Genomic DNA, 20,878 nt, shown 5'->3' with positions numbered 1-20,878 from the left:
ATTGGAATATCATCCATAAAATGCTGGCATGTCGTCATATAACTCACACTAAAATACTTCAGAAGTCATGTCCCTATATGCAATTTGAAAGCATTTTCAGTACATGAACTATATAGAGTAGCTGACATATCAAGTTTCGCAAAATTCCATAGAAGTGTTCACATGGATAATGACAATACATACAATTAAAGGAAAGCGCTTGTGATTTATTACAAAAAAGGTCTGTGAAGATGTTGGGATGCTTCTCATTCATATATGCATGTATTGTTTTCATAATTGTCGTCTTCCCTTTTATAAATACATTGCTTTTATCTAGGAACAATTTGTTTCTTCCAATACACAACTGATTGAGCTAGATGCGTTCACTGTTTTCACGTAAAAAATAGTTTAATTAACTGCAAAGTAGTTCTTAATTTTTCATTCAGTCTCTTTCCATTTAGACATTCCAGATGAGGTGGATAACCCGATGTATGTAAGTGGAGATGATGTGGACATTCCAAAGGCTACAACTACTGATATCTATGCAACGCCTGACAAGAAAAAGCGGAAACAAAATGAAGGTGCCGGTGATATATATGCAGTTGTGGACAAGAAAAAGAAAACGAAACACAAAGGTTATTCATTTATAAATTATTGTATTAATAATTTTACTTCCGGATGCGAGATATAATAATTGATTATTAAATAATAAGTAATTATTTAATCAGGCGTGATATAATGATAACGATCAAGTGAACGGAGGATGACTTGTTGCAAAGGTCAGACCAATAGGGCAGTACTTACATGTCTTAAGGCACAATGGTCAAATCAAAAATATTAGAGGCAATATGGACAACTCTCCTTTAGATTTAGACATTATAAATAAAATGGTTAAAAACACACAATAGATCGGTCAGGCTGTGTAAAAGTCGGTCAGTAGACAATATCATGTTCGTTTTAAAAGCCAAGGACTCTTGACACATCAGTGGCTGGCTGTTTCTCGACCACTATGCATGCAGTAAGCGGTTAGAATTTAGTAAAATCTTTGTCCGCAAACAATTATGAGCAATTTGACCGGTCGGTTGCCTAACATATAATGTGCTTTCGTCAGTTTGCCAAGGTTGAAGGTCACAGCCAACCTTTAGATCATGTTCGCTCTAATACTCAAGAACGGTTCGGCCTATCGCCAAACAACTTAACAAGTACAGTCATCGGCAAAATAAAGCATTTTTTCGAATAGTTTTTATTCTGAAAGTAGTTTTCCTGAGAAAAGCTGATTTCTTTATGCCGTAATCTAAATTCATTGTCAGCAAATATTTTGCTAGTAAATCGTTCTCTATATTGTCTTCTTGCCTGGAAAATAACGTTTTTTTACTTATGCCAATGAAAATGAGACCTTTCGAAGTAAAAGTCGCATTTTGTAAAGAAAAACACACTAAAAATACAACATTTGCGACAGACCGAAATTGGACTGATTACAATAACATTTGAAAAAAGATCATGTAACTGTATGAAGATATAAATAAACTCCTCAACGATATATATTAACACAACAACGAGTATAAAGAGATTCCTTTGAACGATGAGATTTTTTTTTCTTTTTAATTTCGCATTCCCTAAAAACAAAACGATTTCACCTATGACAATAAACATAACGAAAAATGTTTATGTGTTATTGCTACCTGTGTATAACAATGTAATGCAAATCGCAATTATTGTGTTTTGTGTCGGGGTGTAGGTTGCTTCTATAAATAGATGACCCCTTATGTTTCAAGGTCAATAGTTTAAAGGTGAATATTATAGTCAACAGTCACATTAAGACTTGTAAATGAACATTGGTCAGTAAATGGCTCTATAGTGTTCGGTGTCAGAAGTCCAAAGTCAAAGTAACAGTCATTGTTTCTTCATGTTTTTCGTAAGTTGCCATTGCTAAGTGCAATCTGTTGTTGTTTGTTCAAGGTCATGTTTAAATATGCTGGTTGTTTGAAAATCTTTCTTCGCACAATAACTCAAAAATAAGTTGACATAGTCGTAGCCAATATTAATTTAGGAGTCAATGTTTCAATGATCAAGGTCATAGTAAATGTTTATCTATTTCCTAGCACCAACACTTTTAAGTAGGTTAGCAACTATGTCAACGTGGTTTAGATAAGAATCGATTTCAGTAAAACTTCTAGTGTTATCAATAACTACCAACTCAATAGAACTTTCCACAACTGATAAATGTCCTTTAAAGGTATTGGAAAGCCAAGAACTGTATTACAAGACACGTGAATCAGTAAAAATTCCAACAGATGACCTATTTCATTGAGTTCTTACAAATCACATTGTATTAACCTTGCATGGTGCTAGGAATGATATTCAATTATCATTTTCAGATATAGTTTAAATATGCTTTGCAGGTAATATAACAGGCATTTATGGAAACATTGACAACATACAGATAACAAAACAGAATAATTGTGCAGGAGATAAATCACAGAAAGTAAGTTAAGATTAGTTAACTGTTACACATAAAGAATGATAAGTTAGTGCCGTTATAGGGAAATGTATTTGGCAACTTAGCCAGTAAAAACGTTCTTATCCATAACACAAATCTCTTATTATTTTTATCTTGTCACATACAACGCATATGTTCAAAGTATATCTTTCTTTTGTAAAATACGTGAATAACACTCAATTTGTCGAAGAACATATTTCAAAATATTTGCTTAATTGAATGCAAAATGCATCATCATATATAGTGAACATACCTTGCTCGCTCTGATATCACTGATTCATAACATAATGCAGCAGAAACTAGCCCATTTACAGTACACGAAGTTTCACGTAGTTTAAAATATCATTAGACATTAAGTGTTGACTAGTCACACATACTATTTCTCGATAACGTATTTTAATATACTATTTCCTCAATTATTTTCTTCATGTTTGCAAATGTTTTAATTATAACTGCGTCATCAAACTGATGGCATTGACCTTTTAACTCAATATAAAATTAATATAAAAACGGGGAAAAGATAACTCTCTTATTGCCAGAAACCGTTTTGTTTTGTTTAGATATTCTAAGAACAAAATATATTCCAAATATCCCCTATTACTTCTTCAGTAGTCCACAAAACTTGGTGATGGAAAAACTGAACGGAGATAAACCTCACTTTAAACTTGATTTAGTATGTTGCGTGTTCCGTGGTTATTGGGCAAGTGTAGGGCCATGATACACTAAACAATGCGTTCTACTATATTTTAATAGATATAAATTGAAGTTAATTTTAAGTGTGTATCTAATATATGCACCCATAAACGTATAACCTAAATGTTTTTCGAACCATTCCACTTAAATTGTTTTTGACATGTATATACTTGTCAAAGTCCGAAGGACTCCACCCGTGCTGTATCCGGAAACAGTTTTTCAAATGACATCACTACAACGCGGGAAAAGATCAACCGCTTGAAATCACTTTACAATGTAAAATTGAAACCCTTATGCCAACAATACATTAACATATCATATATTTACACTTTCTAAAACGTTGATTTATATTCATCGCATGATAACCGCAACTGCCTAAATACAGTTCATTTAAGGAATGTTGAGGTGTAAATATATAATAACGGTTAATATAAGTAAGCATACTCAATTATCTGAACGCATATAAGCAAGGGAGACATGTTTGCTTATTTGAAGTTTAAACAAAATATATATCTCTCAAGATTCAGACCGTATTACAACTACGACGATTCAAGATTACAAACAACCACTAGTTTTGTTTTATTTATTGTATTTCTCAAAACATGGTGAAGCTTACTAAACAATCTTCGAAGAAATGATTGTTTGTTTGAATAACAGTTATATCTTGTTTGACGATAAAATAAAACTATTTATAAACGAAAATATCTATTAAAGGCCTCAATTTCTTCAAATTATTTTATAAAATTACACCTTTTATAATACAATGAAAAAAACAGGGAAAAGCCCAGTAGTCGAATATTCAATATATTAACCCCTTTTCAGAGTCACAAGGCAAGACCCAAAACAACACTGTACTAGAGATACAAACACCACTCATACACCACCGAGAAAATCTTTACAAGCCCGCAATTTACCTTTAACAAATAATTAGGCATTAGATTGACAATCTTTTTAGATTATAAAGGAAAATATAAAAGTGCTAGGATATTAAAGTGAATAGGGAATAAAAATATTTTTTTCAATTGAAAACATAGCATATGATCGAAACAATTGAATGCTTTCGTCTTCTTAGTATATTTATGACAGCGCGTTTGCGGACTAATATTCGATTGAAAAATGTGTTGCCTGATAAATAGGATTATACTTGTTTTGTATGAAACTTTTTTCAAGCACATTTTACTGTGTTGTGGTGTGCATATTACTATTTCAGAAGCGGGTTCATAAGGATGACCTCGTGTATGCTGAAGTTGTACATGCAAACCCATCTAAGGGGAAAAAGAAGCTTGTCATCAACGACATTGAAGATGTGACCGAATATGCCCAAGTGAAATTAACAAGCCGGGCTGATCCATTTCCCGATAATGACGGAAAACATGAAAAATAATATACACGAACACAATTAAAACACTTGTAGACGGCGTACTAACTATTAAGGTGTATCTTAATAATGTTACTAATTTCTAAGGCCCTGTTCTAAGTGGAAGAATGCAAGTCTGTTTTTTTCTTTTATCGTCATTGCACACATGTCTGGCTTTGTGTTAGTTGTACGCCGATTTATAACTTGTAAATATATTGTGTTTAATTATGATATGGGTTAAGTAGGGCGAAGCTCCTGAAAAGCGATAGTTTCGATTCACGAAATTATCATTTACAGTAACTTGCCGTTGAAAAATGTTTTTGAATCACGGCATCGTCGTCGTCGATCTCTTAATCAACATAATTATCATCAACATCATAGTCATCATCTTTATCTTGATTTTCAGCATGTTTTATTATCATCTTCAGGATCAACATTATTATGTTCATAATAAAAAAAACATTGATCTAACATATGCAGTTGTATTTTTACTCTAAGCTTGTTAAAGGTAAAAAATAAATCCGCACTTTTAAGCATCTTAGTTATTATTTTTAAACAAAGTTTACATTCGGTTTTATCATTTGCAAAGTAATAGCAACAGTTCAGCAGTTTCAAACATTGATATCGAGAGCTTATGTTTGAATTTATATGGTTTAAAAAATAAGCAGTTGCTATCTACATAGTTTACCTAATCAGCTTAAATTGAATTGGACAGTACTAATGCTTTACTCGCGGGTAAAGGGACCCATAATGTTTGATCGATATTTAAATTGAAAAACGGCCAAAACAAATAATCCAGGGTGGAAATTTGTTTTTCCTAACGCCAGTCAACTCGCAGAAAGACTGGTACAAGGAAAAAGTCCATGGGCATCAGCAAAATTTATAGCATTATGGAAATCATATTGCTCGGACATCATCTAAATACTGATTTAAATAGCAACACTTCTTGTCTTCAGTTTTGTATGCAAATGTTGGCATTTTTATTGATATAAGGTACTTATTTAGTTAACAGATGCAAATCATGTCGACATGTAAGAAACCAATGGCTTTATTATGTACTCCAAAACCTGCACGATGCTAATGTACTGCTCAATCAGATTGTCCAGATATCTGCCCACATCAATCCCTTACAGTTTACTCAATCTCAAACAGTTATAGTAGAATGAAGTCCCACAAAGCCAAGCGAATTGAACACATCCTCTCGAAAACGACGCATGTGCGCATATATACTGCAACCATTAGCAATACTTATGTGAAAAACTACAGAATCCTTTTCCTTTTTCTACTTCAAGTGCCGCCTTTCAACCATAAGGTTTATCACAACTTTTATTAAAAGAGTTATATAAGTTTAAAAGAGCAATCGTTTGTTGCGATTTATAAGTAGTTATGTTTGTATATAATTTTGTCGCTGTAAGATTCAATTAAAACCATTTTGAAATCATTAATGGTCTTGCTTGCAATTTCCTGATATGAAAACTTCAAAAATAAACCTGACCAACCAGCTTATCTTGGAGTAATTTTCCTAAATTTTAAAAAGACGACAAGATAAATGTAGATTATATAGTTTTATTTGACAGTCGTTGCTGACAACTATTATATAGTTGAGTTTTAAACAGTTTTACACATTCAAATGGGATCATTTTAATGACTTCAGTTTTGTTTCAGTATCCCTTGCATTGTATAAGATATGACAAAGGAGGGATATCAAGCCAATGATTGGGACTAACCCTGCAAAATGCAGAACGTAAGGTCTCAATGGTTAGCCAAGTGTAAAGAGCAAGTTAGTTTTCATTTTTTTATAAACCGCAAAGGGGCTTTAAGGTTGACTGGATTACCGAGACGTTACTATCCAAAAGTAAACGACGTAAAGAACACAGGTTCTCTTATGCAAACGTATGATATCGATAGCCCTTCTTAAACTGAATATGCCTTACAACCCTAACGGATTTTCCGTTATCGGAAAATACACTATGGTAACGGACATCGACATAAAAGACAATAAGAGATTACGCATACTCGTGTGTTCATGTTGTTAGACTTTCGGATAACTTGAAAGAGGACATCAGTGTTGTATTCATAGTCTTCTTTGTTTAGAAAATGTGTTTTCTGTGGCAACAAAAATAGTGATGAAGTGAAAATACAATCTGAAAAAGTGAAAACAATGTACCTTCATGAAACATGATAATGTACCGATGCTTAATAATGCCGGTTTTCCTTTAGATAAACAGATGTCAGGCCAATTTGTGGATTCTATGGCAACGAAAAATAGTGATATGCATGTATATTTTTAATCACGAAGTTTACGGATAAGGTAACCGGTTCAGACCAAGGACGTCATTATTTTGTGAACACGTTTACACATTTTTGCTTTATTAACTGTAATTTTGTGAATCTTAAATACAATATTTCATAAATACACGCAAAATAGTTATTTATCAAAAATGTACAGATAATAAGCTCAAAATAAGTAAGTTGTCATACGCGTTGGCACAGATTTTCTCTCCTCGCAAAGGGATATCATTCAGTAGGAAATTTTCATTTCGCATCAAACGCATGCAACTGTTGACTGCTACTCATGTCATTTACCTTTCGCGATCGCTAATTTAGGTTTAAAAACTAAAATTGTTTAATGATAAAAGGATACAAAAGGCTTAAAATGATTTAAATCAATTAGATATTACTTCCATGAAAAGAAAAAGAAGAAATATCGGTAATACATCGCAAGATCTCGTAGTAAATGATAATAATAGCTAGTGACCTACAAGTGTCTTAAACTTCGGATAAAACTATATTTGTTCGCCAAAAGGATTATTTAATTGAACATACTACAAAATGTAAGATAAAATAAGTGACTGAAGATTTAATTCGATTGACATAAATGTAACATTGCTTGTCTAAAAATGAAGCAAATATTTTCGGATAATAAAGCATTCATTTTAGCAATAAACATAAGTGAAGTCCTAAATTCTGATAGGAAAAATGTTTAATTAGTTAATCGTGAGAGGAACAGAAAAGAATGCCTTGTTGTACCTAGTATATTTTTTTTTCCTGCTTTATTCGCGGAAAAAGGGTTTAAGAAGGCATTTTAAATCTACGTAAACATGGATTGTGTAAGCTCTGGTAAGTAATTAAACAAACACTTATCAATTTTACTAAACTTTCATTGTGTTCCAAGTGTACATTTGTAAAATGATGTTACAAAGACAAAACTACAAACGTCAAAAGGGTCAATCTGAAAGTGTAGCTTTAAGGTTCATCAGCATCAGCATCAGCATCAGCATCAGCATCAGCATCATCATCTTATTAAATTATAATAATGTCATTATCATAATGTTATTGCCTTAAGTACACACTGGACCTTACGTCCCGTTCATAGTTTCCAGAGGTTAATCTAAGGCTAGAGGGGGAGGGGCTGAGAGGGGGAAGCAAATCCAACCAAAAGGAGAGCTTTTGGAACAAATCTCAAAAGTCATTGCTCCCCCCCCCGATTTAAAAGGTGTGCTTTACTCATTCAAATAGTGGCATTTCTCCCCTCTCCCCATTTGGTACGTCTAAGCCAAGGCCCATAACACAATAATAATTTAGTTTGAGTAGTGACCCTTGATATACCGATACAGCCCAAACTAAAGACCGCCTTTCTCCTGTTTCGATTAAATCGTTCTAAATAATGTGTTGAACATGTTAAACGAATCATTCATGTTGCATGACTTCTGACCTGCATGTACCTGTGACCTGTATGTCTTGAACAGGTAAAACTCGTCGTAAATGAAACAAATGCGGGTGTACTACTTAGTACTGTCAGTTAAAGCTCATTAAAGGCAGTACCCATAATTAAATAATTACTATAGGATACATTCATATATCGCGTGTATATTTGTATATATCTGATTTAATAATAAGGATTGTTGTAAATATGTTTGGCTTTATAGTACAAATTAGAGATGTAGTTAACGAACCGTATTTAAGGTGACCAGGTATCAAAATTACAGACCTTATCAGCTTGGTAACTAGTTATACGTTACTCTGCTTGAGTGACTTTACACTTCCAGATAGTGCTACAATATAATATTTGAACAGACAACACTAATGTAATTTATTTTGTGTGAAAAGCTTTCAAGCTGTCGTCTATGAATCTTTGCATTTTGTATGGCCATTTAGCAGAAATATATTTTTTCTTCACAACATCGAGATACACAGTCGATCCAAACATTGACCGGAGGCATCCGCTACTGGAAGTTGAGTAAACGAAGCTCCGAGAGGCTCCGTGTATTGACATAGGCAGTTGTGATGGTTGAAACGCTAGATGAGTACTTTAGCTGTGGCGATCACGGGGTTGTTGAGATTGAGCTACATAGAGCCAAAATTACTTGACGTTCGGGTTTATGCATATGGAGCTGTACATATTGTTTCAACTCAGTGATCTGTGTGAACTACCAAAACCCTTACATCCAACCTGTTTAGCACAACAATAAGCGTCATGGCATAGGCCAAGCCACACACTACTGAAAATGTGGTTGCTATTGTACCCAGTTTGATTCGTTGTCAGCAAAGTTTAAAAATAAATAAAATCACGATTTGTAAACTTTATTATTTAAATCGACTTGGAGTGCTTAAGACATACATGATCTGTCATAAAAATAACCCAACAAAACTCTATACAACTGTGTTAATATTTATAGATGCATGTGTAATGATAACAGATGTTATATGTTATATCATCAGTTACATGCCGTTCTTAAGGTGCAATAAGTTGAAGGTATTGACCAGTTACAACTGACTGTTTCTAAAATGTACAAACGTCAAACATTATAAACTTAAAGCATCAAATTGTATATCACTATTGATGCAAACAACTTTTAGCTCCTATCTAATGTTACAGAAAATGTATTTTGTACTTTGAAATGCGTTTGTTTTGTCAGGAGTCCTTCCAAGTTTACATCAGTGATAATACCAAGTTACCCAGCTATAATACATTTATATCCTATTTTATTATCCTTACTATTTACCCAACTCTACCTCCATCCTGCTGTCCTGTGATTCATTCAGTCAATGTAAGCCAAACGTTTTACTAAACTTTCTCGATCGACTGGTGTTCATGTGCAAAGTGCAATATTCGCTCAAACACTTTCTGAAGTGTGATGACTTGTAACAAACATTATTCATGAAATATATTTCATATTTAAAATTACATTGTTTTCTCTCGGTTAAACATTTAAACACAATATAGAGTGTCGCACTATAAATCTATATGCCTACTGGGTAACGTCGAAACTAGCCAAAGGCACACTTTGTGTATTTATTAAGTATTAAATTAAGCAGTAATGCAAACGGGACTAAGACCAAATCTCAACGACGTCAATTCCGGCATGACAATATGTGCACATACGATTCCGAACGTTATATTTATACCTCCAATTATCTGTTACTTTGCATCTGTTTTAGGCATATTAGAAACAGAAAACAGATGTTTCATTGTAAAATTGCAATATATTTCACTTCGTAAACAGCAAAAGCTACAGTTCACGTTTTTAAAAGTGAAATATTCAATTTTGCCTTTCATGAGGTGAAATACATTGCAATCTTACACTGAAACAAACAATTGTTCTCTATATTTTATTCAATACGGAAAACCATGAATGTGTATAGTTTATTTCAAATGTTCATAAACAGCGGAATGTGAATTGCGATTATTTATATATATTCTGAATATACTATGTTTAAACCAAGTAAAGTTGTGTATTTTAAAATATATACTGACTCAAATTTAATTAAACGATAAATGTATCACACAGACTTAATAGACGTTCATACTCATAATACATAATACAAGTTAATATAATATAATAATATAAACATGCTTATTTTGCACAATGCGTAAAATAGAAAAAAAATAGAAATTAATACATTGCAAAAACATTTTGCAGACATGATCTGAAATAACATAGTATGAATAAATTAAAAATATTATCATTTTCTCTCTTCGCTGAGGTTTCTTTAGAACAAGTTCCGTCCGTTTGTTTTATTTTGCTGTTCAAGCTCAGCATTGTACTGGCAGCACAATTATTCCTAGCCTTTTACTAATTTACTAATGGTACCACAGACTTGCGATTGTCCTGTAAGCACTTTTGAATATTCACTTAAAGCACCGTCTGTACCGTGTTGATGTAAGTAGGCTCCTCTGCAAACAAACCAATATGAATGAAAATAGAAAGGACGTTCATATTTCAACGAAACCAAATGTAATATCGACAAAAGGTGTAATGTAAGTATTTAATGAGAACCAAAAAATATACCGAATTCACGCTGTTGAAAAAGAGATAAAGTCGTGTCTTTTTCCACAATTGGGAGCCGTCGAATATATATTACCAAATTGTTGTATATGATATAACAGTTGTTTCATGTATCAATATGAACATTTATGATTTTCGAGTATGTTGATATGGCAATTAATATTTAAATGTTCTAGTTCAATCGATTTGTTTATTAAAAACGAAGTTTTGTAATATTTTATGTGACATATTACTATAAGTTTATCTGCATTCATACCTTTTCTTTCGTTTACATTAGGTTTTGAATTTGACACATCCAATGGTGTATACAAATCCAAGTTGTCAGGCCTGAAAAGTAATGTTTAGTGATATTAGCTTAGCACCGTTGTTTGGAATGAAACAAATCCTATGATGTATAGCTTTATATCACGCCCGCAACAAATTGCTGTTCGATCACGTGATTGCCTGATGTTTTACCATATGGGATAAGATAAAAGCGCTGAAAGTGTTAAAAATGTTGTACAAGCACCAAGCGTTATTTTAATATTTTACAATCCTGTTGTCAGGCAATAAAAATCGAATAAAAGTGTCGAGTGGCCCCAAAATATAACCCATAAGCGCATGTCATTGCAAAAGACTAGGAAGTGAAAATCAATGAATATTTAATACATTTAGCTAGTTTCATAACAGTAACGTATAAACCTACACAAACTAGTATATATAACATTCTTTTATCTCGCAGGTGTATTGCTAGTGTAAAGTTTATTAAATAAAACCCAATATTGGTTTATAGCGTTTGTAGAAGTAACCGTAGGACCGGGTAATTTAGTCAACACATTCCCATTTTCTGCGTTATAAGCTATAACTATATATTCTGCTCGGTTTCCGACCAAGATGTATGTACGTGTGTTTGAAATTAACATTGACGTTGCAATCTTATGGACGTGTTTTAATTCAATGGTCTTTAAATCCCTACTGTTTTAAACCGCATAACACCAAATGTCATATTATGTAACCCCGGCGCATACAAGAATTTTAAAATGTCTTGTCGAAAAGAAGACCTGACTACACCTCATTACGATTTACGGTACCAAAATTCGTAGACCTAAGGCCTACAACATTAAAAAAGCAAAAAAATGGCAGCCATTGTCGTACACAAAAGTATTAATGAATTCAAAATGCCCAGAACAGTTTCCCTGTGTATGATTACCTGCACTTTATTATGGTAGGGGCAGGTAATCCAGACTGAGTTTAGCTTATATAGAAGTGAAAGGTATGTAATTCACCGAAATGCATGCAAAGTATTTTTGCCGGTAGCTTCCTTGAGACGCGAGTTGACCACACGAAAGCATGATTTGAGGGATACAACATGAAGTTTTAAAGCAAACAGTTTAAATGAAACATCGGACAGTTTTCAGTTACTGTTACGGAACATGGAATCAAGTTCATCTATGCTCTGTTGCTATAGAAAAGGCACGAGCCGTGGTTTGGGAGACGTTCGTATCGACCGTGTTTGACGTATTCATATGTTGCACAAACGTTTCGGTACATTCAGTATGCACTAACGATAAATAAATAACGGCAAAACCTGATCTTTGTATACACTGTTTGGATTGCGGTCAAATCCTTGTTCCTAGCTATAAGGCCACAAGATCCAAGTATGATCCCGGCAAAAATCATCAAACAAATACACAGTTCATTTGAACAGATAACTATTGTGTCAAATAGTCGAGAATTACCCAAACAATATAACATCAAACAATATATTTCATTCACAAAACATATCTTTGATTAATTATACACATGATGACGCATGTTAGTTTCAGCTCAACTACGATGTTTTAACTTACCTATTTTCTCGTTGTTCTATAAAGTAAAAACAGAAACACATTTAAACAGTACGACAGTAAAAATAAAAGTATTGCATGTGTGTTCATTATTGTATTGAATCGTAAAGGCCAACAATGCTTTGTTTCTCTAAACAACACCCTGAAATTTCTATGAATAACAAAGAAATAAGAAGGAAGATAAATACTTGTGTTATAATGACTCCAATTTGACAGAGTTTTAAACTGCTTCTAGGTGTGTGTTACCCCCCAAATAGCTATTACAACCGATTAAATACAAATGAGCGGTAATTAAGATGTAGTAAAAATAGCAAGTCAAAAGTGTCAAAGATGAAACATGTATGTATATATTAATAAACTATCGAAATAGAAGATATAATACTAATATATATAAATATACCAAAACAACTAATGCCAAAAATAAAAATATAATTATTGACGATAGAAACTATATCATATCGGAGTGTGCTACGTACTTAGAACATCGTAATGCGATGCGTTATTTGTCATGGAAACTTCGTCGTACGTCTGAGCTGCGTTACATCCAGGACTGTCTGTGTCGGGTCTAAAAATGTAATAAAAACGCTCTTGACAAATCCGATCTTAACAAAACCTTGATTTTTTTTCAAATAAATAAAGCAATGATAAAATAAAAAAAATATAATCTTCCCTAAAATCAGCTTTATTATCTCAGTGTACTCCGATTGTTTGAATTATAACATAATGTATCGAATAATGCATACATCGTTATTCCATACATTACAGTTCTTTAAAAGTATACAAAGTGCTTAATATTTCAAACTTAATTGGTATGTTTCTTGCCACCGTGTCGAGTTTTAAATAACAACATGTTATAGAATTTAGATGAACAACTGAACAAACATTCCGGAAAGAACCAACAAATGAATATTTTAGATTTTTTTCATTTACAGCAATAAAAAGTGCAACACTCCCAACAGCCCTTATTACAGGCTTTATTTCAAGAGTCATTAGAACATATTTATAATATCTGTCATATGTTTCCGTTCCGGATAGAAAAATCCGACCCGAGGGCACCTGCGTTGCCAGGTAACGAGGCTTGCCGAGTTACCGGCTACACAGCGTGCCCGAGGTTAGGATTTTTCGATCCGGAACGGACACACATGATTTATATTTTTTCTAGCATACCTTGAATTTCACTTTTTTGTGAACAATGCATAGAAAAGCGCAGTTTTGTAAATTTCACCAAAAATCACGTGCGATGATGTTAGCTGACGTCATGACGCTCATTATTATTTATTCACTGCATACGTCAAGAAATTCCTTTAGTATCACGTCTTTAAGGGTTATTTTGTTTTGTTTTGAAGGTGTGTTTTTGTAAAGTTATTAGTTATGGAACTCATCTATTGATATCTCATAATTAAAAGTATACAAAGTGCTTACTATTTCAAACTTAATTGGTATCATTCTTGCCACCGTGTCGAGATTTAAATAACAACATGTTATAGAATTTAACAACAACTGAACAAACATTCCGGAAAGAACCAACAAATGAACATTTTAGATTTTTTTCATTTACAGCAATAAAAAGTGCAACAGTCTCAACAGCCCTTATAATAGGCTTTATTTCAAGAGTCATTAGAACATATTTATAATATCTGTCATGTGTTTCCGTTCCGGATAGAAAAATCCGACCCGAGGGCACCTGCGTTGCCAGGTAACGAGGCTTGCCGAGTTACCGGCTACACAGCGTGCCCGAGGTTAGGATTTTTCGATCCGGAACGGACACACATGATAGATATTTTTTCTAGCATATCTTGAATTTCACTTTTTTGTGAACAATGCATAGAAAAGCGCAGTTTTGTAATTTTCACCAAAAACCACGTGCGATGATGTTAGCTGACGTCATGACGCGCATTAATATTTATTCACTGCATACGACATTTATATAAAATTACGTCACAGCGCGTGACTCATCTGGCATGGGGGGATGCCAGATGGAGTTTTCCAGCACGGCTGAATTCACCGGAAATGCCTAGCCGGTGGGCTAGAATTAATTATCCCGATGAAGTAGAGCAAAATAAATAAAATGTGGCGGAGGTACGGGGCACCTTTTAATAGCCGCTTCGATAAACTTGTAATCATTATTTCCTTTCTGACACATCTCTTGAAAGAGAATGACACCACGTCTATTAAGTACAACGACAAAATAAATAAACCAGCCAAATTGGATGTGTTTTCTTAACAGAATCGCAAACACTTACACGTTTTGCCCAGCAGGAAAATCTGTAAAAAAGAATGTTTGGCATTTTGATTTAGCCAAAGTATTTAGGAAAAGGCATAGCGACTCAATATATCCGTAAAATTACTCTTAAAAAGGCACTTGTCAGACCACAGAGTAGTATGACGTCAAGAACAACGCGGTTATCAAAGAGTTTGGTTATATTATCAACTAACAGTACGATTTCTATAAAATCAACATATTCCTTGTTGGTGTTTAAGAAAATAAATTATATTGAATAACTAACATACCTATTTTTCGTACAACGTTACAATTCACTGCAAACTTCCGTCTAAGAATAACCAGGACGACTAGTACGACCAAGACTGCTCCGATACTTGCGCCAACAGCACCGCCAACAACTGTACCAGCATCAGAATCTGGTTGTATACATAGAACCAATTTAATCAAATCGTGAATATTTTGTTTTCGTTAATTGAACTGCTATCACATTATTTATTTCTTCATTTCAGATTTTACTTTAAATAACGGCAATTTTGTCTGCTCAAATCATATGACAAACACTCACAAAATTCTGGCAAATCTCGCCAGACATATGTATTAGTAAATATGATACTTTTAGGTGATATTATATTATAATATATATCAAATGAAAGTGTGGTTTGTGTATGCATATCAGTTTATTTGTAAAAAAACCTAATTTTAAATTAGCAACCGTTTAGCATCTATTTGAACATACGGGCAGATGCAGAGATTTCAATAATAGATTACCACAATGGCAAAAGAATTGTCACGATACTACCGCTACAAAATCATCACCAGTTTGGACATTAAATAGAACAACTGCTTCACGATGCTACCGCTACAAAATCATCACCAGTTTGGAAATTAAATAGGACAACTCCTTACTGAGGCATAAGGTAAGGCCAGCTTTAAGAAATACGCTTTAGATTCAATCAGGAGTTATATTGGTATGTTGATTAAATTATTAAACACGAAAGCAATCGTCGGGTAGGAAATGAAGTAAAATCTGCTGATTGTTCTGAAGTTTTTTTTTTTTTATTTCTGCTCATGAAAGAAACAATACTCGATATTGAATACATGCAACAAAATGTGTGCAGCGATACACATAGCTTAAATTTTTAATAGTGAACAAATGGCTGAATTAAATTAAATTCAATAAAACGAAATGTGGTTAATTTAATTTGTATTCGAATGTATTTGTTGTTCTTTCGAAGTCACTATTTGTTTATTTTTTTGAATACATTAAGAATATGTCTTAATGTATGTAAGGGTATCAAGCAAAGAACAAGTTTTATAACAAAAACAGTCATCGTCTTCATTGAATGGTTGACAACACACAACAATAATAGATTACAAAGCGTTTCACCAAAATGTTACTAATACTTGATAATTAGTTCGTTAACATATTAAAATTTCTCTTTTTTTCATATGGTCTTAAGTATATATTGGAAATGAAATATTTGAAAGTGGTGTTGTTTTTTTCCATTGCGATTGAAATGATAGTATATTAAACACGGATCGATAATTTTGAATTACTAAATTTGCTTTGCTTTGGGATTATTTTTAGAAAATTCTCATCCGAATCTTGCAACAATGCCAAACAAATAAATCGACATGGACTGTTTAAACAAAAATGATGTGTTCAGCGAAATACCATCGGTATATCGTTTGTTATCTAATAACACTTTGTCACGAATTGGAAATTACCATGTTTATTAGATACAATTTCATTGTGTGTTCATTGTGTGTAGGAAAGTTCAACATCCGGCCGCTTTATGTTCAAGGTGGATAACGTTTAAAGCATAGCTAAATAAATGACTGCATTCTATCAATTGTGGTTTCGAAACAACAACCGTGCCATTTTTATAGACAACAATCCAAACAAAGGACTATTTTGACATTATGAATTATTCATATAACGTAAATTTATCACCAAGACGCCATACACACTGCCGGACCAAGTAGCTAAAATGTTGATCGAGAAAAACACAATGTCAACAGTTCAATGTAGGGAACATTTATACTCCAAGCCTTATCATGATCTAACCGTGATTGAGGATAAGTATTAAACAAAAGTAGGGACAGTGAAATTTGTGACAATTGTGTCCTGTTTGTTATTTGTTTGACCTTGATATGTATGCCTTTAGATATAAGATTTGTGAATGTTTATTGTGAAAGTTTCATTAAATCTCCGACGGATTTTGCCACAAAAAGTAGGAGCGAGCGAGAGAAAATAAGGGAAATCAAAGACGATCGTAAGTGAAAAGTAAAAAAAAAATGTGTTTTTCCAAAAGTTTTGTAAAGAAATATTTATAATTGCGAAAATGGCTCTCAGTTATAAATGGAAAGGTTTTGATTATATAATATGGAAATATGTCTCAATATTAAGCAAATGGCAATAAATCCAGTGCTTAACTATTTAATGCCATTGCCACAGTAATTCAAACATCAATACGTAGTTATGACAGCAATCATAACGGGACGTGCATTTACATTTAAGACCAAAAAGAATACTTATTTTATCTAATATGATGAATTATGCACTAAATCATCATTATCTAACACGGCAACATGTTCACTGCTTTTCATCGTTAAGTTTCCAAAATTATATAACAAGATTTAGTGCCGTATGCAGTTCATACAGGAAGAACAAAAATGACTCGTTACTATTGTTTTTAATTACCTCTCGCACATTTATGAACATATTGAACTGACATTCACAAACTGAAATACGCTCATTTTTAAAAACGTAGTACTCACTAGTTTCCGGCCTTTTCAATGTGGTAATAGTGATCACCTCTGATGAAACTGATCTACCGATAACATTTGTTGAATATACTCTTATTTCGTACGTTGTATCTTGATTTAATCCAACAATGGTGTGGTTGATGTTTCCAGCGATAACATCAGTTTCCCCCCAGACAGAAGTTCCAGCTTCCCTATATTCTACGTGAAACGTTTGGGACAGACCTCCGTCATACGCGGGAGTCCAGACAATGTAGATCGTGTCAACGGTGGCTTTTTTAAAATGTTGCAAATTAGAAGGGGTATGAGGACGCACTAAAAGTAAATGATAAGTATTTTAATTCCAGTCATAATGGTCGACTAATTAAGCCCATATTGAGACACTGGCCTAGCAACAACACATTGTCGTACCTCATTTACTACCGAAATCGGTTGCGTCCTTTCCTAATTTTTTAAGGTATAACAAGAACAACGCGTCCGGTTGCCAATCGTTTTTTGAAATTATTTTAGTCGAAATACAATAATGATCAAAGCTAGAGATATAGGCCTGGCTACAAAAAGTACGATAACTCCCCAAAGTAAAAAGTATTCGTGGATTACCTGGCGCCTGCAGTCTAAACGTTCCAATAAACTGTCCAAGTTTGTTGCTCACACGCACGCGATAAAACCCGAAATCTTTTTGCTTTATGGAACTGAAGGATAGTTTAGTTTGAAGACCGTCTTCTGAAATCAGTATGTTGATGTCTGTGTCATTAGAAACGATATGCCACGTATCAAGACGTGAACCTTCCTTTTCCCAAACAAAGTCCGCCACACGTGGTCGTGGAAAGGCTACTAGCGTAAAAGTTTATTCTGCTGGCACTCCGGATTTGCTTGACACGTTCTGTTGTCTAGGGGCCAATGCCGATGCACGAGGAGCACCTTAAAAATTAAACGAATGTATAGTTTGTTTCCCTGAAAATGAGTCGGGTGAAATATCAAGCCTGTGCCGCTAACGTCATAGCGGTTATGTACTTGGGTCACATACTTCACTAGGGGACATTTGGACATGATTTACAATTGTTTGCTTATATGTGTCACCAACGTTTTTCTGGATTGCGTATGAGTTAAATACATTGTTCGGGCCTATGTTTGCCTTCTTTTAAACACATATGTCAATGCCAAATATTCCTTTGCAGCGTCAGTCGATAATTAGCCTAATATGAAAAAAAAAACCGTATACCATAAGATCTGTCAAATAAAATATGTACAACGTAGATAATACATGTAAAGTAACGGAGACATCATTCAAATATTAAAGTGGCAATGTTTTAAGTGATAACAAATATTTTGTTTTTAAATAATTAAAACAAAAATGTAACGCCATTCAGTAGGTAAAATTCAACAATAAAAACTCTGACATAATAATTCCAAGAAGTACCAATAGTACTTACATCTAACAAATAGCGTCAAGGACCTGACATCAGCTTGAGCATTGTGTATATTTTGTGCTGAACACTGGTAAGTGCCATCGTCCTCACACTCACTACTGCTGATCGTGAATTCCAATTCGTTTGTATTACTCGCTGTCTTCAAACCTTCACTTTGTTTATACAATCCCATTTTTGATAATGGATTGCCTTGAGCTCGGCAATAAAATTTGACTTGTGTGTTTTCATTTATTTCAAAGGTTTGCCCGTGATCAACATTCGATAATGTAAAATTCGTCACTTCTGCCTCATCTGAAATACAAAAAAATAGTGTTTGTATATATACACTGAATGATCATGTTTTAGTTAATGACGCTTATTGATAGTTGATGGCTATGTTATTTTGTTTTCAACCATAAGCTTCAAATCCACGAAACTTCCACCGAACACATAGGATTTTATTTTTCTCTTTTGTCGGATTATACGACTGCCTGCATAATGTTAAGACACTCTTGGAATATTGTTTTATTGGTTCTTGTAAGTATGTACATTGTCAACAGTTTACGATTAATGCATTTGGTACTACTTTGGTATGTGTTCGTCGAAAAGACAAGGACAATAGCGTTACAGAGTAATCATCTGACAAAAAATGTCTTTCAGCATGTACCAAACAAAACAGACATGTTTTATTGATTAGTAAGTGTATTAATATACTAGATATTTGCATGTATTTGAGTGTCAATCCTTTGTGATTTAATAGCTTTCATAATACCCAAATCTGTATTTTTCTGTTCAAAAACCTCAAAACACCGTTACCGTTTGTGGCTACAATGGAACATGTGATTTTATCAACTATATCGAATTGATTATACAATTGCCATATCGACTGAATAATTTCCAATTTGGATCCAAATATGTTTTATAGCAGATATGTTTAACAACCTTATAGATTGAAGATCATTTTCAAAATATGAGTTTTTTTATGAAGGCTTCGGTGTTTACCCAAACCACGCATATTTATATGCCGCCTATATATTTACTTATTACTTATTATAGTTTTCTTTTCAAATTTGTATAAATTCGTTGAATTTGACTGGTGAATTAAAGCGAAATGATGCAAGATCATTAAATGAACACACGTCTAGAATTTGACCAGACAAACGAGCGTACACATAACAAAGCAGTAAATATAAACACGCAATCCGAGAAGCTCAGAAGATTACAATGCAAACGTGCTAAATTTACGTTTAATATAATGATGCATTTATTCCTACGATTGTTTCATGCCCAATTTGTGGTTTTGGAGATATTAATACAGGTGTATAACTTACTACTTAGCCATGATGTGTTTCACGATTAGTTTTAATTTGTATTTTTTGTAGTTTTCTCTTTGATATATTCACGAAGTTAGACTGTGCCGAATATCGGACCAGTTACCTTACCCTTTGAAACAGTCCAAAGTTTTGCTAATATACAATTTGAAAATATTAATTTAATATTTTTCTTACATTGTACATCAATGTAGACTGTATTGTAACTGTTGCCAACGGTAGAGTCATATCCCGTGGGTTCCATGAAGTTTGTAGCATTACATCTGTAGTATCCTCCCTGGGCTCGACTAATATTGGCGATGCCAAGTGTCTGCTCCGTGGCGACTGAAGTCATATCAGATATGTTCTCCCATCTAAAGATGGTCTTGTTTGGAACACTAGCTGTTACTTCACAAGCCACATTAACTTGGCTTTTTTCGAGTACTGTAATGTTTTTCAGTGGCTTTACCACGGGTGGAACTGAAGTAAATATTAGATAATCATCACTACAAACACTAAATTGG

The 20,878-nt window shown here is 33.5% G+C and overlaps 2 protein-coding genes across 2 annotated transcripts in view; one reads left to right on the top strand and one right to left on the bottom strand.

Annotated features, from left to right (window-relative positions):
- LOC128235677 (hemicentin-1-like) overlaps nucleotides 1-4,556 on the top strand; it is a 39,900-nt gene extending 35,344 nt beyond the window's left edge. The window contains exons 12-14 of the mRNA XM_052950480.1: nucleotides 441-614; nucleotides 2,382-2,464; nucleotides 4,383-4,556. Of these exons, the coding sequence (XP_052806440.1) occupies nucleotides 441-614; nucleotides 2,382-2,464; nucleotides 4,383-4,556 (431 nt within the window). The remainder of the gene's footprint in view (nucleotides 1-440; nucleotides 615-2,381; nucleotides 2,465-4,382) is intronic.
- An 8,557-nt stretch (nucleotides 4,557-13,113) lies between these two features.
- Nucleotides 13,114-20,676, bottom strand: LOC128235676 (synaptogenesis protein syg-2-like). Its single transcript, XM_052950478.1, has 7 exons — nucleotides 20,553-20,676; nucleotides 19,069-19,356; nucleotides 18,236-18,478; nucleotides 17,651-17,950; nucleotides 15,157-15,285; nucleotides 14,889-14,910; nucleotides 13,114-13,210 (listed from the first exon to the last, which is right to left on the bottom strand). Exons 1-7 carry the CDS (start codon nucleotides 20,617-20,619, stop codon nucleotides 13,114-13,116), a joined length of 1,146 nt encoding a protein of 381 aa, XP_052806438.1. The 5' UTR covers nucleotides 20,620-20,676.
- Between the last annotated feature and the right edge of the window lie 202 nt (nucleotides 20,677-20,878).

Source organism: Mya arenaria, chromosome 5 (assembly GCF_026914265.1).
Source record: "Mya arenaria isolate MELC-2E11 chromosome 5, ASM2691426v1".
In the NCBI taxonomy this organism is placed as follows: domain Eukaryota; kingdom Metazoa; phylum Mollusca; class Bivalvia; order Myida; family Myidae; genus Mya; species Mya arenaria.
Note: the sequence above shows the minus strand (reverse complement) of the source record. Positions and strands in the feature narration are given on the sequence as shown.

What these genes read in the sequence shown, in the direction of transcription:
- LOC128235676 (XM_052950478.1), bottom strand. Translation starts at nt 20,619, where the DNA reads ATGGAACCCACGGGATATGACTCTACCGTTGGCAACAGTTACAATACA. An exon ending in AGTCTACATTGATGTACAAT is followed by an intron (nt 19,357 to 20,552) that starts GTAAGAAAAATA and finishes TTTGTATTTCAG; the next exon opens with ATGAGGCAGAAGTGACGAAT. An exon ending in TAACGTTGTACGAAAAATAG is followed by an intron (nt 14,911 to 15,156) that starts GTATGTTAGTTA and finishes TCTTTTTTACAG; the next exon opens with ATTTTCCTGCTGGGCAAAAC.